The 26,032-nt window shown below is 41.8% G+C and overlaps 1 protein-coding gene across 1 annotated transcript in view; it reads right to left on the bottom strand.

The window, feature by feature from the left end:
* Window positions 1-26,032, bottom strand: part of CHRNA7 (cholinergic receptor nicotinic alpha 7 subunit) — a 510,896-nt gene that overhangs the window by 166,217 nt on the left and 318,647 nt on the right. Inside the window, exon 4 of the mRNA XM_077263866.1 lies at window positions 20,248-20,357. Within this exon, the coding sequence (XP_077119981.1) occupies window positions 20,248-20,357 (110 nt within the window). The remainder of the gene's footprint in view (window positions 1-20,247; window positions 20,358-26,032) is intronic.

The raw sequence follows: 26,032 nt of genomic DNA, 5'->3' as shown, positions 1-26,032 counted from the left end.
TGTGCGCATGCGCTGCCTGGATCGCTCCGGACTTCACTACTCTGGTCTTATACGGTAGTGTCTGACTTGGCGATCAGCTGAGTGGAACGCGGGCATTCCATTGACCGGAGGTGGGTGGTCCTGTTTGGAGTAAGACCCGGTGCCGGATGCGCCGTCATACCCTGTTTACATGCTTTACGCTACGGGCATATATTTAGTGTTGTCAATGATGCTGAACTCTGATTGGCTCTCGGGCATTTAAAAGACCACCTACCTCCCTAGTGATACACGCCTCCGGAAGAAGAACTGGCGAAACGCGCGTTGGGGTGGGACGATCACTAGGACTTGGGCACGCCACAGGTAATATATTTACACATGCATGCATAACCACGGCTCCAGCATGGCTTAGGTTTCTGCGTATAGTTAGGATTAGTGTTCCTTTCAGTTCTCTTGCCATTAAGGCTGTAATGTCAGTGGCTTTGTTTGATATTGTATTTGAGGTTCACATAGACCATTGATTACTCTGCATTAACCCTAGCCATTATGTGTGCGGTGTAGCATTTAATGTTTACTGTGTCCAACTCCTGGTGGCCTCTAGTTTGTTTTTGAGGTACCTAGGTGTTATAATTGATATATGTATATATTTTGTTGTCAATAAAATTGGTATATGTTACATTCCTGGTGCCATAGATATTTTTTTATGGTTTTGTGAAATGATATATGCAGGACTATATCTGGGGCCAACATACTATATGCAGAACTATATCTGGGGTCATCATATTATGTGCAGGACTACTTGTGAGGCCATCATTAGTGATGAGTGGATTTATTTGGCACTATTCATTACTCGCACGAATAGTACTGTATTCGGGCTATTTGTTACTCAGTGAGTAATTTGCTATTCGCCTCGGTATATTTGAGTGACCCGCTCAGCATATTTGGCATTTTATTTGCTTGCCAATCACAATAATGCCAGCAGCATCTTTGGTGTGGCATTACTTTGATTGGCTGCCTGAACACCGGGTGTTTGTCACGCTGTCATGTGCATGACAGCTCTGCAAACACCGCTTCTGATCGGCGGTGAAATTATCACCATCGGTCAGTGAGAGAGAGACGCAGTTCCCACGCTGTCAGAAGACAGAGTGAGCATACAGCTGTGATCAGAGGTATAAAGTTCACCTCTGGTCACTGGTGTCAGTTGATGGGTCTACAGCTCCCATCAGCCGACGCCTGCTGCGGCTAAAAACAGTGTGAGCATAAGCAGCCGATTGGAGTAGTCATCAGCCAGCTCCTGCGCTGTAAATAAATAATTTTTTTTTTAAAACAGCATGGGTTACCCTGAATTTTTGATAACCAGCCAAGCAAAACTCACAGCTGGGGGCTGAAACCCTCAGCTATCAGTGTTAACAAGGCTGACTATCAAGAATAGAGGGGTCCCCACGCTGTATTTTTTATTACATAAATGATTTTAAAAAGCAGGGTGAGGTCCCCCCCATTTTTTACAACCAGCCTTGTTATAGCAGACAGATGGCGGCTGCTATTCTCAGGCTGGTAAGGGGCTAAGGATATTGCCCCCCAACCTTAAAATAGCAACATCAAAAGGCACATCTATTAGATGCACCAATTCTGGCACTTTGCCCAGCTATTTCCACTTGCCCTGTAGCGGTGGCAAGTGGGGTTCATATTTGTGGGGTTCATGTCACCTTTGTATTGTCAAGTGACATCAAGCCTATGGCTTAGTAATGGAGAGGCGTCTATAAGACACCTATCCATTACTAATCCTATAGATGTATGGTAAACAAAAACACAGCCAGAACAAAGTATTTTATTAGAAATAAAACAAAGCACAGTTTTCCATTTTTATTTAAAAATAACAAACACAGTAATACTTACCTAATGCCTAATTCCACTGAATCCCTCTTCTCCTGTAAGAAAACAAAAATAAAAAACAACAATATCCCTCACCTATCCGTCCCAAGCTGTAATCTATGTCTGGGGGATAAACAGTTTTTAACCTGGACGGTGCCAAGATGTGACCGCCCAGGCTGAGAACCACTGTGAATGAGCTTCAGCGAGCGCAGCGTCAGTGACCAGCGATGACGTCATCGAGGTTACCTATGGCTGGTTACCTCCAATACTAACCTCTGGGCTTGATGTGACTTGACAATACAAAGGTGACATCAACCCCCTAAACTATCACCCCTCTTGCCACCGCTACAGGACAAGTAGGAAGAGAGAGGCTAAGTACCAGAATTGCTGAATTGCCAACGTCTATTCTATTTATCTATGTAATATATATGCATATACTGTGTATATGTATGTATATATATATATATATATATATATATATGTGTATATATATATATATATATATATATATATATGTGTCACTGACATCTGTATATATCTATCTATTCTATATGCATATATTTGTTCTATCTATTCTATTCTAACCTGTCATTTAACTGTATGCCACAGATGAATTGCTGGCTTTTCATCTCCAGCTTTGGAAAAAATTAAGAACCCACCACATCAAAACCCTGTCCTGAGCAGTCCAATCTCCAGACACCTGAACCCCATTGAAAATCTCTGGAATGTAATCAAGAAGATGATGGATAGTCACAAGCCATCAAACAAAGAAGAACTGCTTAAATTTTTGTGCTAGAAGCAGTGTGAAAGACTGATGGAAAGCATGCCAAGAGGCATGAAAGCTTAGATTAAAAATCATAGTTATTCCACAAAATATTGATTTCTGAACTCTTCCTGATTTAAAACATTAGTATTCTTATTTCTAAATGATTATACACTTGTTTTCTTTGCATTATTTGAGGTCTGAAAGCACTGTTTTGTTTTGTTTTTTTCATTTCGACCATTTCTCCGTTTCAGAAAAAATATACAAAATGTATTGCTTGGAAATTTGGAGACATGTTGTCTGAAGTTTATATAATACTAGATGGTGGCCCGATTCTAACGCATCGGGTATTCTAGAATATGCATGTTCATGTAGTATATTGCCCAGCCATGTAGTATATTGCCCAGTGACGTAGTATATTGCCCAGTGACGTAGTATATTGCCCAGCCATGTAGTATATTGCCCAGTGACGTAGTATATTGCCCATCGACGTAGTATATTGCCCAGTAACGTAGTATATTGCCCAGTCACGTAATATATTGCCCAGTCACGTAGTATATTGCCCAGCCACGTAGTATATTGCCCAGTAACGTAGTATATTGCCCAACCACGTAGTATATTGCCCAGCCACGTAGTATATTGCCCAGCCACATAGTATATTGCCCAGTCACGTAGTATATTGCCCAGCCACGTAGTATATTGCCCAGTAACGTAGTATATTGGCCAGTCACGTAGTATATTGCCCAGCTACGTAGTTTATTGCCCAGCCACGTAGTATATTGCCCAGCTACGTAGTTTATTGCCCAGCCACGTAGTATATTGCCCAGCCACGTAGTATATTGCCCAGCAACGTAGTATATTGCCCAGCCACGTAGTATATTGCACAGCCACGTAGTATGTAGTATATTGGTCAGCCACGTAGTATATTGCCCAGTAATGTAGTATATTGCCCAGCCACATAGTATATTGCCCAGCCACGTAGTATATAGTACAGCCATGAAGTATATAGCACAGCCAGTAGTATATAACAGGCCACAGAGCATATAACACAGCCCACGTAGTATATAGCACAGCCATGTATATAGCACAGTCACATAGTATATTGCCCAGCCACGTAGTATATTGCCCAGTAACGTAGTATATTGCCCAGCGACGTAGTATATTGGCCAGTCACGTAGTATATTGCCCAGCTACCTAGTTTATTGCATAGCCACGTAGTATATTGCCCAGCAACGTAGTATATTGGCCAGCCAAGTAGTATATTGCACAGCCACGTAGTATGTAGTATATTGGTCAGCCACGTAGTATATTGCCCAGTAATGTAGTATATTGCCCAGTGACATAAAATAAAAAATAAACATATACTCACCTTAGTCCTGGCTCCTGTGTACGGTGCACGCGGCAGCTTCCGGTCCCAGGGTTGGTGTGACTATCAGCGCAGTACCTGTGATGATGTCGCGGTCACATGACCATGATGTCATGGCAGGTCCTTCTCGCGCAGGCGCGCAGGACATGTGATGAAGTCACGGTCACATGACCATGACATCATGGCAGGTCCTTCTCGCGCAGGCGCGCAGGACCTGTGATGACATCGTGGTCACATGACCCTGACGTAATGGCAGGTCCTTCTCATGCAGGCACGCATGCCCTGTGATGACGTCGCGGTCACATGACCGTGACATCATGGCAGGTCCTTCTCCCATAGCACCGGAACCTGCCGGCGGACAGGACGCGACGTCGGAGGGTGAGAATAACTTTTTTTTAAATTATTATTTGTAACATTAGATCGTTTTACTATTGATGCAGCATACACAGCATCAATAGTAAAAACTTGGTCACACAGGGTTAATAGCTGCGTAACCGGAGTGCGTTACACCGCGCTCTGGTAACGCTGGCATTAACCCTGTGTGAGGGCTGACTGGATGACTGGAGGGGAGTATGGAGCGGGCACTGACTGCGGGGAGGAAAGAGCCACCACATTGCCGCCAGACTGCGGCCGTCGCTGATTGGTTGTGGCAATGGTCGTGGGCATTTTGCCACCATCAATCAGCGACTTGGATTCCATGACAGACAGAGGCCGCGACCAATGAATATCCGTGACAGACAGAAGGACAGACAGACGGAAGTGAGCCTTAGACAATTATATAGTAGAGAAAGAGCAATTTACATTTTACTCAAAAATATACTGTACCTATAAAGAGAAAAATCAGACAGACTGAAAATTTTGCAGTTGTCTCTTCATTTTTTTTTGCTAGAGCTGTTTATCTATGCCAGAACTGTTTATCTATCTATCCCATACATTTCAGCTTTTTTCTCATGCCCCCAGATCCGTATGTTGGGTCCAGCAGAAAAATATTTGGCTTTCCCATTGACTTGCATTGGATCTGTTATTCAGTACAAATACACGGATATTGGAATGTATTTGTGCCTGTGTTTCCAAATACGAATATTTCACTCTTTGCTGTTCACTAGCCATCATATTATGTGCAGGATTATTTGTGGGACCATCATACTATGTGCAGGGCTATTAGGACTTTTGCTATGGGGCCCCAACGATTTCTATGTACGCCCCTGGCGGACGCATAATTAGCTCCAGACCAGCAGTCAGACACCGTGTGTTGTCGTTCGTGCGATGATATGCTGCGATGTGGATCACTTGGTAAGTTAGTGTTCTATCCCAGCCCAGAGACAAATTGAGTATATTTAAAGAGTTTGTCCACTACTTTAAGATTGATGACCTTTCTGTAGGATAGGTCATCAAAGTCTGATCAGTGGGGATGTGACACTTGGCATCCCAGCTAATTAACTGTTCTCAATGTCAACTGAGGCCAGAACTGCACAGCACAGCTCAGTTTACTGTATAGTGACCATCGCTGGGTACTGCACATTCACCACCTATTCAAATTAATGAGGGCGGATGTACAGTACCTGGTTGCGGCCATTATACAGTAGGTGGAGCTGTGCTGGGCAGTTCCATAACTGAACAGTTCCCACCGACACCGAAAATAGCTGATCGCCGGGGTGCCAGGTGTCGCCCAAACACTAATCATACTTTAATGAGCTATACTAAGTATATCCTAAGGATAGGTCATCAATGTTAAAGTAGCATAACCCTTTAAAATATTTGTATTTCCCTCCTCTGGTCCAGAACTGGCTGGTGGCTCACTTTTGGGGCTGACAATAATTATATATAGCCAATTCTCCAACCAGTTTTGCACCAGGAGCTTATTTGGCCAAGAATATTTGATTTCTATAGGGACTCATTGCCCAACCCTCAAAGAAGTTATATCAGCCCTACAAAGATCATTTTAGGCCCCAAAATTTTGTTGATGCTGTAGTCAGCATCTGTATGTGACAGGGGTGGGGGCAGTAAGGGAATAAAGTTGCATGGGAAATTAAATAAAATCACTAATCATGAACAAGTGTTCTTAAAGGGGAAGTTCAGGTTAATTTTTAACAGTCTGCAGTTACTCTATGTGACTGCAGACTTGTGAATCCTTATATCGCGTACAGTGTGCACTTTGAGGATTCTCCAGTGCAGGAGGCGAGACCAAGCACTTACGTGAACACAAGTATACATACTTTCAACCACATTCCGACTAGAAGCATTCGGCCTCTCCAAGTTCACTTGCATTGAGCAAGATTGTACGTGTCTACTCAGAATGTGTCCAGGAGTATACATATCACATAATTGTGGTCTTATGGCAGCTTGGTCTAGCCGCTGGCACCAAAGAATCCTCAGATTGCATTTATAACAGATTGCTCTGTATGCATCAGTTACCATAGTCAGCCAGTGTACACAGGCTAATAAAAAGCCACCAATCACTAAAGGACTACCAGTTGATGGCCACATGTCTGACAGTACATGTAAACAGAACTCAAGTTAAATGGGTTGTCCCCAAATATTGATGACTGCTCCACAGAAAAAGTCATCAATATGAGATTCATGTAGGCCGATGCTCAGCACTCCCAGTGATCAGATGTTTTTGGTTATGGCACGTGCAGGAGGTAAACTCGCTGATTTATTTTGGTTGCTGCTCAGTGCTGTATTAGAAGCCTTTCTATAGCGCTAAGTCACTACATTCAGCGTGGTTACCTCAGTCAGCTGCCCTAAAAAGTAACAGGTAATTGGTGGGGTGTTGAGTGCCGCACACCCACTTATCTCACATTGATTAATGGAATGGTCATTAGTATCTCCTGACTGGACAATTCCTTTAAATTTTTCTTTATGTGGTTATACCATTAAGTGCTCCCTCATCAGAGAATGGGATTGACTATGCTAATAACACTCTTTTGAAACTCTGATCTGAGTCTGAGCAGAGTGTGTTTTCTGTTATTTGATTCTCTGGCATGAGAGAATCGTATCACAGATGCGGAGAAGATGGAGAACTAATTTTCTGCATTGCTTATGTCTGTGTAAATCAGAATGGACTCGAATGACATCCGAGTGCAGTCCAATCTTTTGCACGCACCCATAGACTCGTATGGTTGAGCGTGATCTGAATTGCGGAGCCACTCGCAGCATGCTAAGATTTTTTTTCCATAGACCAATTTGGTCTTTAGAAAAAAACAGATCTGCACTGCCCCATAGTGTAACATTGTTCCGAGTGCTATCTGATAAATTGGATACCACTTGGATACCACTCAGCCATGTATTACGCCAGTGTGAGTGAGCCCTAAAGGGATTTTCCACCCAGTGCACATTTTTAGCCAGCAGTGCAGCTTGAGTGTAATAATCGGGTTTGGGTTTACCAGGCAGTTCAAGTAGTTCTCACGTGACCATAAGTATGTGATTTGCCAAACACATTCTCATCTCTTTCTGTCACTATAAAATTAAGAGAAATGTAAGGAAGCAAATCAGAAGCTACAGTATATGTACCTAGAATAGTACCAATAAAAACTACAGCTCATCTCACAAAATACCTCAAATAGCTCCATCCATGGACAAATAAAACTTTATGGGGTTAAAAATGTTGTAGCACAAGACAGATTTTTATTTTAAAAAATATAGATAGATAACTATCGATATATATGATATCAGAGGCAGACAAACCATTGATGCAACCTGTGCAGTGCCTCAAGAAGTAAGGGGCCACTTCTACTGCCAAAAGAGGTGGTATTGTGCAGTGTGATTAGTGATTGCGCTGCACAAGGCCCATATACTGTTCTAGCACTGGGGCTCTTTTCTATTTTTCCTCCACTCCAGGAGACTATGACTCAGTGAATGCAACCTTTTTTTAAATCTAGTAAACATAAAAACTATAAATTTGATATTACCTTAATCAGACAAACCTACAGAGAAATGTTGACATGTAATTATTACTGCACAATAAAAACCTAAAAATGAAATTATTTCCTTAAATGAGGTTACATTGTTCACTTATTTGTTGTCATTTAAGGGGTTATCCGTGATGTTGGGATTTTTTGGTTATAAGGCCAGACTGTTCTGCTCTGCCCCGAACTCTTCCAGCTCAGTGCAGTCACGAACCACTCTTGTCAGTGATTCTCCTGCTTCCAGTGACATCATGTCAACAGTGCAGGTCCTTCTCTTATGTTCTGCTCTGTCAATAAGGCTTTGCTGCCAATATCATGATAATTGACAGTCGGCTAGTCAGCTCCCCGCAGCCTTACTGCGGGGAGCAGACTGTCAATCAGAATGACTTCGACCGTTGATGCCCAGTTGACACAGCAGACTGGAAGTGAAAAAGCTGCTGTCTTGATGTGATGTCATCGGAAGCAAGAGAATCATCACTTCAGCTGGAACACATTGTTGCAGGCACTTAGTTAGCAACTACTTGCCAATAAGTTCATAGTCCCTTAGCAAAAAAAAACCCTAAAGTACTTTAAAACCCCTTTAAGCCTTTATGCGTAAATGGAAAAATAAAAAAGTTATGGCTTGTGGAGGGCGGGGATAGAAAACAAAAGTGAAAAAAAAATAAAATTAAAATGTAGATTTGGTAATGTTTTTCATGTGCTTTCTACCCAATAACTAGAGCACAAAAAGGAGGTGACAATAATATGACGTAATGCTAATAATGCTGGTGATATTTTTATCATTGAAGTGTTTCCTTTCAAATCTATTTACGAAGAATAAGCACATAATATTCAGCTGTAACCAACATTGCTGTTATGATATTACAGCAGATAGTTCCTGCCAGTTACTAAAATAGGAATTTATGAGGAAACATATTTACCACCGAAGTATATATTCAATGTATTAATTTTGAATAAAAATATGATGACACTTTCTGACGTCCAAGACTATTCTTGGGCGCTGTAATTTATATGTTAAATATCCTTGGCATATTAAAACGATGCAATACATTCTAGTCTCTTTCATACCCTGCACGTGGGGAAAGCAATTACTGTGAGCTTGGTAGAGATAGAGGAAGCAATCCAGAAGCAAATATTCTCTACGTTGTGTTCTCCTGCAGCGAGCTACGGGAATCTGCAACTAAAGTACTGGGCTCGGCAGGTTTTGTAAGAAGCAAATATTTACCAGGTCTATTTGCTCCTCTATGTATCATGCACTTCTGAAAGTTTTCAATTTAGAGCAAGAGTTGGTCGTTTGGCTCCAAGAAACCTGGATTAAATTTCAAAGATTGGAAAGGAACTACTTGTGCATAAAATAGATCCATCCATATCGCTGAGCCGATCGGAAGAGAAATAACCAGTTTGCTGCTCGAGAAGCCAGCCATTTAAAGGTTCAATCACAAACCTATTACTAAACATAGAGAACTCCCCGAGCATGATATCAGGACTCAGTGAATGTGACTATTCACAAAGACTATTATGAAGATGGGCATTTACCTTCTGACTGATAGACTGTATATTTTCATCATCATTCTCCCTTATCGTGTTAGCATCTAAGTGAAAACTACTGTTCTGCTGCAGCATGGAAACTTGCAGTAATGAAAGTGGCTTACCAAGACCTGAAAATACAATGCTACATATAATACCCGGTAAACACATAGCAGTGCCAATACCATACTGTGGTCATCCTCTATATGCCAGAATGGCGTACAAATTTGTTGTCGTTTTGGATAAAATAATTCCACTTGATCTACTGGAACAAGTTTGTTTGTCAAAAAAGCTTTTGAGGCACGTATTGGATCCTGTTTCCTCTATAGTTTACCTTTGTATGGAAATCTGACCATTTGTTTATGGTACTGCTGTACATTTATGGCCATAGACAGTATCTAGAAGACCCTAAGTTCAATCTTAGTGATGAGCGAATATACTAGTTTTACCTCTATACAAGTCACTAGTGCGACCACACTTAGAATACTGTGCACAGTTCTGGTCTCCGGTGTATAAGAAAGACATAGCTGAACTGGAGCGGGTGCAGAGAAGAGCGACCAAGGTTATTAGAGGACTGGGGGGGTCTGCAATACCAAGATAGGTTATTACACTTGGGGCTATTTAGTTTGAAAAAACGAAGACTAAGGGGTGATCTTATTTTAATGTATAAATATATGAGGGGACAGTACAAAGACCTTTCTGATGATCTTTTTAATCGTAGACCTGAGACAGGGACAAGGGGGCATCCTCTACGTCTGGAGGAAAAAAGGTTTAAGCATAATAACAGACGCAGATTCTTTACTGTAAGAGCAGTGAGACTATGGAACTCTCTGCCGTATGATGTTGTAATGAGTGATTCATTACTTAAATTTAAGAGGGGACTGGATAACTTTCTTGAAAAGTATAATGTTACAGGGTATATACACTAGATTCCTTGATAGGGCGTTGATCCAGGGAACTAGTCTGACTGCCGTATGTGGAGTCGGGAAGGAATTTTTTTCCCCAAGGTGGAGCTTACTCTTTGCCACATGGGTTTTTTTTTGCCTTCCTCTGGATCAACATGTTAGGGCATGTTAGGTTAGGCTATGGGTTGAACTAGATGGACTTAAAGTCTTCCTTCAACCTTAATAACTATGTAACTATGTAGTTACTCGAGATTTCCCGAGCACGCTCGGGGGTCCTCCGAGTATTTTTTAGTGCTCGGAATTTTAGTTGTCTTCGCCGCAGCTGAATAATTTACAGCTATTAGCCAGGCTGATTACATGTGGGGATTCCCTATCAACCAAGCAACCCCCACATGTACTTAGCCTGGCTAATAGCTGTAAATCATTCAGCTGAGGTGACGAAAACTAAATCTCTGAACACTAAAAAATACTCGGAGGACACCCGAGCGTGCTCGGGAAATCTCGAGTAACGAGTATATTCGCTCATCACTATTTAATATCCATTGGCTTTATCCTAAAAATCTATTAAATATATAAATGGCATTATCCACTAAAGCAGCTGCTTGCTGTCAAGATGTTATACAGGAAGCAGATCTCTGTTTAGTAGCAATCTAGGCTCTGTTGGTTAACGCCTTCACAACTCGATCAATTTCCGCCTTTTTCTTTCCATTTTTTCCTCCCCTTCTTCCAACTGCCATAACTTTTTTATTTCTCCATCCACATAGCTTGTATATTGCAGGATGAATTGTTCTTTTGAATGACACCATTCATTTCATGCACTGGAAAGCAGTTTACCATGTTCACTTTGCGGCAAAACTGACCTGGTAATATGACTTTCAAGGTCAGTATGATTGCGCACATAGTAGACTTTTTTCTTTTATTTCAGTGATGGAAAAAAAAACCTTGGGAAACTTGTAAAAAAAAAATTGCTTGTGTCATTATTTTCCGAGATTGGTAATGTTTTCCATTTTTAACATATGGGGCTCTATAAAGGCTTGTTTTTTTGCACACTAAGCTGACATTTTTACCAATCTCATTTTGGAATTTTGATTTTTATACCAATTCTAGTGTTTTGATTTTTGTTTCTCATTATGTTGTTTACCGATCATATTAATTTGTTTTATATTTTGATAGACCAGATTTTTATGAACGCAGCGATAGCAAATATGTGTTTTTTTTTAATTGCTTATTTTTACTGGAGCAAAAGGGGAGTGATTTCAATTTTTATAAACTTTTTTTCACTTTTTACAGTATTTAATATTCTCCTAAAGGGACTTGAACCTGCGACCATCTGTTCATTTGAACTATACATAGCAGTGCATCAACACTGCCCTGTATAGTGAACATCATGGTCTCTTATAAATGTCAGCCAAATGCAGTCTTTCACAGGAGAATAGTCATCACAAGTACAGATGCCTTCAGCAGACCCCCTGCTGTCATGGCAACCCACCAGCACTCCACGATCATTTCATGGGCACGCCGATGAGTATGAGGAATTACATGCAAATTAAATGCTGTTGAAAGAGATTGACACCGATATTTAACAGGTTACCAGCTAGGGGTGGAGCTCAGCTCCTTCCGCAGCTATTAGAACTTATACTTATATGTGAGAAATACGGACGAGTGAATACCAATAAAAAATTGAATTGCACTGTGACCAATGTTATTCTAGGAGTTCCTGCTCATCTGTGATTTTTCTTCTCAGCTCAGATCGGGATGAGAAAAAAAATCACAGCAGGCTATAATTGTCCTCCTATATCGGACGAGACTCGCCAATCCAAGTCAATGGATGTGATTAAAAAAAATTGCACGGCACTTGAACCATGCAAGTGCCGTCCTGTTATGGTTACCCCAATGACCATGGGAAAAAAATACAAAACGGACTAGCTCTCGGGTGATGGAAACTAAGGTCGACCGTGACCTGAACCTGACCCAACACTTACAGTAGCCGGGGGATGTACCTACGATGCCCTAGACACCACGCGCCAGCCGGAGATCTAACTACCCCTATAAGAGGAATATACAGGCCTGCCTTACCTCCAGTGAGGAACCCCAAAAGATGATAGTAGGCCCCCACAGATATTGACGGTGAGTTCAGAGGAAATGACATACGTAGGATGAACAGCAGATTTAGCACAGTGAGGTCCGCTTACTAGATAGCAGAAGGACAGGAAAGAGTTACTTCACGGTCGACCTAAAAATCACTATTCAAAAACACCATCCAGAAATTACTTTAAACTCCAGTGACAACTCATGCCACTGGAGTAGTAATTTTCTGTCCACAAGAGCTTCCAGCACTGAAGAGTCACATTGCAGATAGCTGGACAAAAATAGCAAAACAAGAAACAAAATTCAACTTAGCTGAACTGGAACTTGAGGCAGGTGAATGCAACAGAATGCTACTAGCACATTGCTGGCCGGCATGTGACTAACAGCCAAGCAGCCTTAAATAGGAAACTCCCCAAGAGGGTGGCGACAGGTAATCAGAGATGGAGGAAGGCACATAAGAGACACTACCATAACAGACCACCGGGGGAGCCCACAAACCGAATTCACAACACCGTCCGATGTTTACACACCCATGTCATTTGAAAAGCCGATAATTAATCTGCTGCATACAGTAAAATCACAGTGTGACCCAACAGATTAGAATAGTTATATACACATAGAATAGATAGATATAAAGATGTCAGTGACAGATATAAATAGTACAGTGCTTGTGCAGCTTACTGTACATGTATTTAATTACTTACTAAATTATTTTCTAAAAAATTTTAATAACCAGCCGAGGGAAAGAAGACAGCTGGGGGCAGATGTTTATAGCCTGGGAAGGGGGTAATACCCATGGTGCTTCCCAGGCTATTAACATCAGTTCACAGCTGTATACTTAGCCTTTCCTGGTTATTAAAATGTAGGCCCCCCAAAAAAAACATGACGTGGAATCCCCCTATATTTAAGAATATGTTATATTATTAATAATATTATTTAATATTTAATAACCAGCAAAGACTAGGCAGACAGTTGTGGGCTGATATTAATAGCCTTGGAAGAGGCCATGGATATTGGTCCCTCCCAGACTAAAAAAATCAGCTTTCAGTCGCCCCAGAAAAGGCGCTTCCATAAGATGCTCCAATTCTGGCATTTAGCCACTCTCTTCCCACTTGCCTTGGTGCGGTGGCAAGTGGGGTGATAGTTAGGGGTTCATGTCACCTTTGTATTGCCAGGTGACATCAAGTCCAGAGGTTAGTAATGGAGAGGCCGCTATAAGACAGTGACCTATCCCTTTAAATATGTCTCTGGGAGGGTTTGTACAAGGACATTTTTAGAGAGGTAGGTCACACTTGGTCCAAGAATGGGAGATATTGTATTGGGCATGACAGGGAATGTAGTTTTACCTGTCTGACTTTATTTCAATTTTCTCCCTCCTGTGTGATGTTTTTGCCAATCGAAAACTTCTAATGGTAAGATCCAATTATTTTTTTAATTGCACACTGGTTCACTTTATCACTTTAATGTATGTATATTTTCTTTTGAGGTATTGGCTACCCATATTTTAATCTTGAATATTAAAAGCTTTATTTTATTTATATCTGATCCTACTTCCCCCTACTTAGGTTGATTGGATTCTTGAACCCATAGTGGGTTTTGCTTATCTCTCAAATATTTATTGCAATACTGTGGTTAAACTGGTGTACTGTGGAAAAGTTGCTTTTCTATTAGAGGAGACTGACGGATTGTTCTAGTCACATTCTCCACTATCAGCAGCCATTTTATGGACAGAAGGGATCAATGCAACTCTAAAAGAGCCATAGCAATGCTTTCATAAAGATGCATTGAAAAGTGACCTTTAATGCGCTCTATGAAACACTGGAGCAATCGGCAGGTCACTTTTCACCAGTGACCGATGCCAGCGATGTTGGAAAAGGATACGTAAGTATGAGACAGGGGGAAGGGGAATTACATTTAAAGCACCACACAAGCAGTTCAAAAAAAACACGCTGGTGTGGGAGCTTTTTCCGTTTTTCCGTTTTCGTTTTTCGCTCCCCTCCTTCCCAGAGCCATAACTTTTTTATTTTTCTGTCAATTTGGCCATGTGAGGGCTTATTTTTTGCGGGACGAGTTGTACTTTTGAACGACATCATTGGTTTTACCATGTCGTGTACTAGAAAACGGGAAAAAAATTCCAAGTGCAGTGAAATTGCAAAAAAAGTGCAATCCCACACTTGTTTTTTGCTTGCCTATTTTGCTAGGTTCACTAAATGCTAAAACTGACCTGCCATTATGATTCTCCAGGTCAGTACGAGTTCATAGACACCTAACATGACTAGGTTCTTTTTTACCTAAGTGGTGAAAAAAAATTCCAAACTTTGCAAAAAAATAAATAAATAAAATTGCGCCATTTTCCGATACCCGTAGCGTCTCCATTTTTCGTGATCTGGGGTCGGGTGAGGGCTTATTTTTTGCGTGCCGAGCTGGCATTTTTAATGATAGCATTTCGGTGCAGATACGTTCTTTTGATCGCCCGTTATTGCATTTTAATGCAATGTCGTGGCGACCAAAAAAACTTAAATCTGGCGTTTCGATTTTTTTTTTCATTACGCCGTTTAGCGATCAGGTTAATGCTTTTTTTTTATTGATAGATCGGGCGATTCTGAACACGGCGATACCAAATATGTGTAGGTTGGGCTTTTTTTTTATTGATTTATTTTGATTGGGGCGAAAGGGGGGTGATTTAAACTTTTATATTTTTTTTATTTTTTTCACATTTTTTTTTACTTTTTTTTTTTACTTTTACCATGCTTCTATAGCCTCCATGGGAGGCTAGAAGCAGGCACAGCCCGATCGGCTCTGCTACATAACAGCGATCATCAGATCGCTGTTATGTAGCTAAAATGCAGGTGTGCTGTGAGCGCCGACCACAGGGGGGCGCTCACAGCCACCGGCGATCAGTAACCATAGAGGTCTCCAGGACCTCTATGGTTACAATGGAGGAGCATCGCCGACCCCCGATCATGTGACAGGGGTCGGCGATGCGCTCATATCCGGCCGCACGGCCGGATGCGGTAGTTAAATGCCGCTGTCTGAGTTTGACAGCGGCATTTAACTAGTTAATAGCGGCGGGTGATCGCGATTTCACCCGCCGCTATTGCGCGCACATGTCAGCTGTAAAAAACAGCTGACATGTCGCGACTTTGATGTGCGCTCACCGCCGGAGCGCACATCAAAGCGGGGGTCCCGACATGTGACGTACTATTACGTCACATGTCGGGAAGGGGTTAAAGGGAATATATTACCAGGATTTTGCTTGTCACCTAGTCTGAGAGCATCATATTGTAGAGACAGACAATTTGATACTGTGATGTTTCACTAGGATGTTTGCTGCAGTTTTGATAAAATCACTGTTCTATCAGCAGAAGATTATCACTAGTGGACTAGGAAACTTGTTGACAGGTAGTCCCCCAGAGTCATGAGCTCTACATAACTTGGCCCTCACAACTGAATGACAGCTTTCTGCCTATTCATAAAATGCACAGAAAGCTGCCAATCAGTGGTGTGGACGGGATTATACAGAGCTCAGCATTCAGAGAGCTCTACAGCAGATAAACCAGTGATTTATGAAAAATACAACACACAGCGAAGTAAGCCATGCTTACTTACTTACTTAGCCATTGTTGAAATAAGGGTATCTGATCATACATCTTGCTGCTCTTAAAATGGATAGCAAATGCCTGATGACAGATTCCCTTTAAGGCAGGGGTGGGAAACCTCTGGCCCGTGGCCCACGGTGGGTTTTCATGCGGCCCGTGGGAAGGTCCCTGAAGTCCGCAATGTCCGGGCGGCAGCCGCATCCTGCCAGCCCTTTAACTCCAAGTGCACGGCAAGCAGCGTTCATCACAGAACGCTGCCTGCCCTGCACATAAATGATGTTATTGGGGTAGGCAGAGTTAGTGATGGGATGGGCGGGGTTAGCGCCAAATGCTCTCCTGTCCTGGTCCGGAAGAGGGGCTGCTGCCAGAGAGTCCAGAGCGATCTCTGTGCTGGCAGCTCTGTGTCTGCAGGTGATCTGTGTCCCTCAGCTATGTGCCCACTGTGATCTCTGTGCCCCCTGCTATGTGCCCCAATATGATCTCTTTGCTCCTCCAACTATAAGACCTCTGTGATCTCTGTGCCTCCCAGCTATGTGCCCCAATGTCATCTCTGTGCCCCTTCTTTGATCCCTGTGCCCCTCAGCTATGTGCCCCCTGTGATTTCTGTGCCCCCCACTATGTGCCCCAATATGATTTCTATGCTTCCCCAACTATAATTCTCCTGAGATCTCTGTGCCTCCCAGCTATGTGCCCCCATGTCATCTCTGTGCCCCCCTGTGATACCTGTGCCCCCAGCTATGTGCCCCCTGTGGTCTCTCTGTCTCCCGCTATGTGCCCCAATATGATCTCTTTGCTCCCCAACTATAAGCCCCTTTGATCTCTGTGCCTCCCAGCTATGTGCCCCCATGTCATCTGTGCCCCTCCTGTGATCCCTGTGCCCCCAGCTATGTGACCCCTGTGATTTCTGTGCCCCCAGTGATCTCTGTTTCCCCTGTGATCTCTCTGCTCCCCACAGCTATATGCCCCCTGTGATTTCTGTGCCCTCCAGCTATATGCCACCAGTGATCTCTGTGCCCCCCAGCTATGTGTCCCCCTGTGATCTCTGTTCCCCCTGTGATCTCTCTGACCCTCCAGCTATATGCCCTCTGTGATCTCTGTGCCCCTCCATGATTTCTGTGCCCCCCCCAGGTATGTGCCCTCCTTTGATCTTTGAGCCCCCCTGTTATTTTTGTGCTCTCCAGCTATATGCCCCCTGTAATTTCTGTGACCTCCATCTATATGCCCCCTGTGATCTCTGTGCCAACAGCTATGTGGATCCCTGTGATCTCTGTTGCTCCCAGCTTTGTGCCCCCCTGTGATCTATGTGCTCCACGGTGATCTATGTTCCCCCTGTGATCCCTGTGCCCCCTGCTATGTACCCCCTGTGATATTTGGGCTCCCATGTGATCTGTGCCCCTTGTAATCTCTGTCCCCTCCAGCTATGTGCCCTCCTTTGATCTTTGTGCCCCCTCTGATCTTCATGCCACCCCTGGAAAAGCAGCTGTGAGAAGCAACATAATCAGCATCACCTAACATCACAGCTGCACCAAAGAGAAGCAGCTCCAGCTGTCACATTAAGCGTGAGTTACCAAAATTAATTGTTTGACTAAATATACCGAGGTAATTTTGAAGGTGATCATTTTTATGTGGCCCCTGGATGATGGTAGAAATTTCCAAATGGCCCCGGCTGGAAAAAGGTTCCCCACCCCTGCTTTAAGGGCTCATACTCATCTGTGTATAAATTAGACAAGTGCAATCTGATAAAAAATGTCATTCATCGATTTAGTGCTCATCTGCGTTTTTTTCTCAGCTAGGATCTGGATGAGAAAAAGATCACAGCATGCTGCGAGTGGCCGAGTATATCGGATGAGACTCACCAGTGAAAGCAAATGGGTGAGAGAAAAACAACAGATGCTGTAAGATTTTTACAGATATATCACCATTCTGCAGCATATAAAACTGTAAATGGTCCTGTAAATAATTGTAGATTAATAGGTACAGAGAAAAAAAACACATTGCATACGCATATCATACTGATGTCCTGCGCATGCTACGGTATATGAGAAAGATCTCATTGTACTCGCATGACACTAGTCCTACTTTTCTAGATCAACATTGGAGCGATGTTTTAAATGCAGATGAGTGCGAGGCTGTATTTCATATACACTGTTCAAAAAAATAAAGGGAACACTTAAACAACAGAATATAACTCCAAGTAAATCAAACTTCTGTGAAATCAAACTGTCCACTTAGGAAGCAACACAGTTTGACAATCAATTTCACATGCTGTTGTGCAAATGGAATAGACAACAGATGGAAATTATTGGCAATTATCAAGACACACTCAATCAAGGAGTGGTTCTGCAGGTGGGGACCACAGACCACATCTCAGTACCAATGCTTTCTGGCTGATGTTTTGGTCACTTTTGAATGCTGGTTGTTCTTTCACACTTGTGGTAGCATGAGACTCTACAACCCACACAAGTGGCTCAGGTAGTGCAGCTCATGCAGGATGGCACATCAATGCGAGCTGTGGCAAGAAGGTTTGCTGTGTCTGTCAGCATAGTGTCCAGAGGTGGGAGGTGCTACCAGGAGACAGGCCAGTACATCAGGAGACATGGAGGGGGCCATAGGACAGCAACAACCCAGCAAGAGGACGCTACTTCAGCCTTTGTGCAAGGAGGAACAGGAGGAGCACTGTCAGAGCCCTGCAAAATTACCTCCAGCAGGCCACAAATGTGCATGTGTCTGCACAAACGTTAGAAACTGACTCCATGAGGATGGTCTGAGTGCCCGACATCCACAGATGGAGGTTGTGCTCACAGCCCAACACCATGCAGGACACTTGGCATTTGCCACAGAACAACAGAATTGGCAAATTTGCAAAAATTCGCCACTGGCGCCCTGTGCTCTTCACAGATGAAAGCAGGTTCACACTGAGCACATGTGACAGACGTGAAAGAGCCTGGAGAAGCAGTGGAGAGAGATCTGCTGCCTGCAACATCCTTCAGCATGACCGGTTTGGCAGTGGGTCAGTAATGGTGTGGGGTGGCATTTCTTTGGAGGGCAGCACAGCCCTCCATGTGCTCGCTAGAGATAGCCTGACTGCTATTAGGTACCGAGATGAGATCCTCAGACCCCTTGTGAGACGATATGCTGGTGTGGTTGGCCCTGGGTTCCTCCTAATGCAGGACAATGCCAGACATCATGTAGCTGGAGTGTGTCAGCAATTCATGCAAGATGAAGGCATTGAAGTTATGGACTGGCCCGCCCGTTCCCCAGACCTGAATCCGATTGAACACATCTGGGACATCATGTCTCACACCATCCATTAATGTCACATTGCACCACAGACTGTCCAGGAGTTGGCAGATGCTTTAGTCCAGGTCTTGGAGGAGATCCCTCAGGAGACCATCCGCCGCCTCATCAGGAGCATGCTCAGGTATTGTAGGGAGGTCATACAGGCACATGGAGGCCACACACACACTACTGAGCATCATTTCCTTGTCTTGAGGCATTTCCACTGAAGTTGGATCAGCCTGTAACTTCATTTCCCACTTTGATTTTGAGCATCATTCCAACTCCAGACCTCTGTGGGATATTAGTTGTGACTTACGTTGATAATTTTTAGGTTTTATTGTTCTCAACACATTTCACTATGTAGTGAATAAACATTTACAACTGGAATATTTCATTCAGTGATATCTAGGATGTGGGATTTTAGTGTTCCCTTTATTTTTTTGACTAGTGTATATTTTGTACTGGCTCTGAGTCATAATGGTAAAGTACATGAGACAAAGGCTTCCAAAAGCCCTAACTAGATGAATGGAAGTCACTGAGGGTCATGCATAAAAAATGATATCAACCTTGTTGCCTTTGGCAAGGGATGAGATGGTAGCTGTCAGATTGAAACTAAAGTCTAGAAAATGGATCGGGCTTCTTGCTATTGGAAACACTTCAGTTATCTTTGTACTAGTTTCCATACAACATTGCCCCAGCTCCTCATGTTTTACCAAGGTCCTGAGAATAATGTGATGACCACCATACATATGGGTTGCCCTAATACACACTTTAATTGTACCTAAGCAATGTTACATAGACATTTATCTGAGAAAGCATTATCTCATTTGTTGTATAATATGCTATTTCTCGATTGTGATACTGAAGCAGTCACGACGGCTCATTCTGTTACTACACCATTATGTATTGTAATCTCTGGTTGTTAATTAGAGAAAAAAGCTTTTTGTGCAAGGCAAACACATACCTGTTATACAGAAGGATATCCGGCTTCCAAATTTGTCCATCTGGAAAGCGAACATTTTTCACTCCAGGATATTCAGACACATTCCACTGTAAATAGTAATCTGTCCAATACTAGAAGGATACACAAAAAAAATAAATTAGAAGCATTTAACTGTTACTTCTTGCTAGGGATTTATATAACGCCCAGTGAAATGTTCAGCTGTCACTCATAAGGGTATCACTTAACTCCCAAGGAATAAAATGATTGAAAGAAGAGGGCTTAGCTAACTTTAAAACACCATTAGAAAGCGAGCCATACAAGTCAGGGGCCATGATCTACCAGCAGGAGAAAGCTTACAAATGGACAGAACTCGAGTATGTCCACATGTACGATTACATACTGCACAGAGCAGACAATTGTCAAGCAGCTGATTGTTTAGCAGAAAACGTACAATAACTCTGATTGCATTTCTTTTCAAGAAGCAGAGTGGAATGGGCTCCTTTGTTGCAAAATGTTTCTTTGCGGTCAACTAGAAACTTGAAATGTTCTCCTGCCTATTTTAGACTATGAAAATCATGATTTGTTACTTTGGAGCAAAACATATATGTATTGTACTGGGTGAACTCTTGGTAGAAAAATGGATTTAGAGAAATAAATGGCATGAAAACTGCAGTGAAAGCTTTTAGGCTAAATTCTAGGATAACATTAACCTTTCTATATGTTTTAATGTAGCACTCAGAGCAGCGCTATTCAACTGTCTTCCCATGAGTCCTACCGGCTGCCTAGACTACCAGCGGTACTGTTCCCACAGGAATTAACAATGTCCTTGATTGATGTAGTATACGTTTAAAGCCTATTTCTGTTTTTATGCAATGTCTCCCCGAATCATTATTCTTTTTAATCTAACATAGTATTATTCTTTTTCCTACATGCCACTTCCCCAATGTGAATTTGGGTGAGTTTCTTCTGGGTTTTCTTCCACATGACAACATCAGAGTATTAGGTTAATTGCCATTGGTGTGTGTGTGTGACCTTAGGAAAAGTAAATTACTCTGTGAGTTAATTTGAGTGTTAATCCTTGTACAGCTCTGTGAAGTATGTTCGCACTTTACAGGCTAAAAAAAAGAAAGATGAAAACATTAACTTGTATGTTTCGGGCTGAGTGTGCATAATGTCTTATGAAGTTTTCTCATGCTTCTAGCTGACTAAGTAGGCAGAAGCTAAAAAAGATATATTCTTCTTGTCATGAAATATTCTTTATTCAAAATAGGTACTCCATGCGTTTTAAATATTAAAAAATGATATAGTGCATATTTCAGCAGAGTTTTTTCATGCAGATTTATCTGGCTGAAAAATGTTTAAAATAATAATGTTGATGTGTTTTTAATGCAGTTTGTGTGTTTTCAGATGATTCAGTTGACAAATTTGCATCGTTTTCTTTAGCAGAAATGTTCCAAGAATTGATATGTTGCTTCTTTTTCTATATGAAAAAAAACACATGGAAGGAAAAATGCACCATGTGCACTATGACCATATTTTCCTATTAAAATCAATAGAAAGCTTATTAAAATAAAATTTGAATCCACTCCAAAATCTAAATATGCAAATTGCCTCTTCTGAGAAAAAGAGGACTTAACTCTATAGCGCCACCTGTTGGAAGTAGCAATCCTACAAGTCACACGCTACTTCCAACAGGCTATAGAGTTAAGTCCTCTTTTTCTCAGAAGAGGCAATTTGCATATTTAAATTCCCAGAGGAGCATTGTACGGCGAATAAGCCTCCTTACCTTGACAAGCCAGCTGGTATGTCACTCTCCATAAGGAGAAACGTTACCCCTTAGACTCCAAAATCTACAAACTCTGTGTGAACATACTTTAGACAAAGTGCATCATAATTTTTTTTACTCTACAGTTAATCTGAGGCCACGTGTACGCATTCAGTATTTGGTGAGTATTTTACATCAGTATTTGTAAGAAAAACCAGGAGTGGAACAATCAGAGGAAAAGTATAATAGAAACACATCATTAGTTCTGTATTTATCACCCACTCCTGGTTTTGGATTACAAATACTGATGTAAAGTACTGACCAAATACTGAACATGTAAATGCGGCCTAGTACAGCATTCAAAAGAGTATGCCACTATTTTTCTGGGGTGCAAGAAAGTTTAGAGGAGTAGATATCCAATGCAGTCATGAGTTAGTTTAGTTCATGAAAAACTGGATACAAGAATAAAGATTTTTCTTAGTTACTGTAACAATGCCATGTTTACGTTTTTGATATTGGGCAAGGTATGTTTTGCCACCGATGTCGGTAATGCCACATCACCTTGTAAAAACCACAAAGAACAAGACAAGCAGAATACCCAGTAGCTTATATCAGGTTGTGCTGGCTTTATATACATGGATTAAAGACATCTGCATGCATTTCTTAACAATGACAAGGTCAAGTAATCTGCATCATCCATAGAACAGCAACATACCGCCGAGAGAAGATATAAATGTCTAAGGGTACGTTCACACAGGACTTTTTTGCTGCTTTTTTTTGCTGCTTTTTTTTATGCTAATTTTCAGCTGCTTTTTACAGTACCAGTAAAACCTATGAGATTTCAGAAATCTCATGCACACACGTTGGTTTTTTGTTTGATCAGTTTTTTCTGCTTTGCTGCTTTTTTTGGACATAGGGCATGTCACTTCTTTCAGCGTTTTTGCAGCGTTTTTGCAGCGTTTTTTCACCCATTGACTTGAATGGGTGATGAAAAAAACGCTGCAAAAACACTGAAAAAAAGCATGTAGCATTATTTGCTGCGTTTTTTGTGCAGAAAATCATGGCCAGCAGGAAGGGATCTCACAGCCAAGAGCTTAGGGGTGTGGTTAGTGAGGTGTGAAGAGCCATTGTGAGCCATTGTGAGGTGTGAAGAGCCATTGTGAGGTGTCCTGTTTGTGATCTATTGTGAGGGAGTTCCTGGTAGTGAGGTGTGAAGAGCCATTGTGAGCCATTGTGAGGTGTCCTGATTGTGATCTATTGTGAGGGAGTTCCTGTAAGTGAGGTGTGAAGAGCCATTGTGAGCCATTGTGAGGTGTGAAGAGCCATTGTGAGGTGTCCTGATTGTGATCTATTGTGAGGGAGTTCCTGGTAGTAAGGTATGAAGAGCCATTGCCAGGTGTCCTAGCAGCTGAAAATTGGCATAAAAAAAGCAGCAAAAATCTGCAGCAAAAATCTGCAGCAAAAAAGTCCTGTGTGAACGTACCCAAAAAACGCACCAAAAACGCACCAAAAAAACGCACCTAAATTAGCATAAAAAAAAGCAGCAAAAAAAAGCAGCAAAAAAGTCCTGTGTGAACGTACCCTAAGGCTGGTTTCACATTTGCATTTTTTGCCGCTGCGTTTTAGCGCAAAAAAACGCATGCGTTTTTTTCGTATATTTAACATTAAAAACGCATGCATTTTTTTGTATGCGTTTTGCCGCGTTTGACGATGCATGCGTCGTTTCTATGCTTGCGTTTTGTTGCAGAAATGCAACATGTAGTAATTTCTAGAGGCGTTTTTTTGCGGCAAAAAAAGTATTGCTGTCTATGTAAACGCATGCGTTTTTAAGCACATGCGTTTGGTTGCGTTTTAAACGCATGCGTTTTCATAGAAAAAAAACAAGAATACACACTGATAAGCCACCCCCCACCATCAAGGTGATAAAGGGATCCAAACCCTAACCCTATCCCTACCCCTAACCCTACTCCTAACCCTAACCCTAACCCTACCCCTAACCCTAGGGATACTAACCCTACCCCTAACCCTACCCCTAACCCTAACCCTAGGGATACTAACCCTACCCCTAACCCTACCCCTAACCCTACCCCTAACCCTAGGGATACTAACCCTAACCCTACCCCTAACCCTAGGGATCCTAACCCTACCCCTAACCCTACCCCTAACCCTACCCCTAACCCTAGGGATCCTAACCCTACCCCTAACCCTACCCCTAACCCTAACCCTAACCCCAACCCTAGCTATTTCTATTTATAGTGTGTTTTCTTGTTGATTTTGATGATTGGCAGCTGTCACACACTTCTCAGCATGCGTTTCAAAAATGCAAACGCAGGAAAAAACGCATGTAAACGTGGCAAAATGGCGCATTTTTTTACCGCATGCAAAAACGCATGCGTCTAAAAAACGCAGCGTTTGCACGCATTTACATGCGTTTTTTTCACCACCTGCGTTTGCGTTTTAAACGCTGCGTTTTTAAACACAAATGTGAAACTAGCCAAATTTGTAGCATCAAAGACACAATTACTTTTCACCATTATATGTTACTCAAATTTAAAAAAGGGGTAAGAATATTCAAAATGATTGATATCATTTTGAAACATACATTTAATAATCTGACAGAATTAATTTTCAATACAAAGAAAAAGAATTCCATGATATTCACACAAGCTGAAATACAATGAAAGTAACTTACAGTTCTGAAATACATTATAAGCTTAAAAGAGACAAGAAATTATGCGGGAAACGGTCGGCATTTAAGGCAATTCACATAATTCATGTCATTTGAGCATTTCCTTTTCTCTATTCCAATAAATTTGCCATCTTAAAAAGAACAATTTCTCTGATTGCTGTCTTTATTTCTGTAAACCTGTATGTATAAAGACGCTTACTAAGGACTTTTAATTCAAAAGCATAAAAAGACAAAAGAGGATTCAAGGGCAGTTATTTGCCAACAGGCAAATGATACATGAAGGCATTTTGGAGGTTAGTAGGAGAAGCTACAGTATTTTGTGGGATAACCAATAGAATTCAGTTTTACAATCGCATCACGAGAATGTATAATTTAGGGTATCATACACACGGAGTCCCTAAAGATCCATATTCCAGATGCTTATGCAGTCCATGTGTCGCAGTATTCTTCCTGTAAAGGAATTGATCGCCGTTCTTGAATCTTAAATATATTACAAGATCTGCACAAGATTGCTGAAGATAGGTTTTTTAATTCTGCCATTCTTTCAATCAGTAAGGAATCTGTTGTCCTATTGCAATAGAGTAGCTGATAGCTATTTAAAATTACATTATTAACCCTGCTGACTGCAGTATGCTTCTCTGAAACAGTTTAGTGGTACAGAAGTAGCATTTGTGAAGCATACCCGAGTGGTGCACTACATCATTATCACTTTTCACTTGCACAGTTTGTATACCATAGCCGATCATTTGATTTTTAGAGCAGACGCAATTGGCATACAAATGATCAATGTGTCAAATTAATGTTCATGGTTCAGTGAAAATTTAGCTAATGATTATTACGTATACTGTATGATTTAAAGTAGAGCAAGCATTACAATGCAGTCATCCACAATTTGGCAAGAGTCTGTCTGTATTGCACTTTAATAGCATACATGCTTCCGTGTTCGAACTGTTTGAAAAACCGTGGTATGCAAGGCAGGTGCACCTTATAGATATGACCATGACTACCCATCAATGCCTTGCAGGATCAGAGTCACACTATTGTAAAGTAAGTGTAGGCATGCTGCTGAAAATACATTATATTTTTTTCTTAGTGAATAAATAACATGATGTATAATAGTAACCTATAAGTAATACTTAGATGTGGCAAAGATCATTACTAGTGTTGAGCATTCCGATACCGCAAGTATCGGGTATCGGCCGATACTTGCGGTATCGGAATTCCGATACCGGTATTCCGATACTTGCCGCGTATCGGATACCGGAATCGGAAGTTCCCAGATTCAAAATGCACAAATTCAGCCAATGAGAATGATTCCAAGTGTGGGCACATCCTGTTCAGCATGGAGGGCA

This window comes from Ranitomeya variabilis, chromosome 5 (assembly GCF_051348905.1).
Source record: "Ranitomeya variabilis isolate aRanVar5 chromosome 5, aRanVar5.hap1, whole genome shotgun sequence".
Taxonomy (NCBI): Eukaryota; Metazoa; Chordata; class Amphibia; order Anura; family Dendrobatidae; genus Ranitomeya; species Ranitomeya variabilis.
This window is presented reverse-complemented; position numbering and strand designations above follow the sequence as displayed.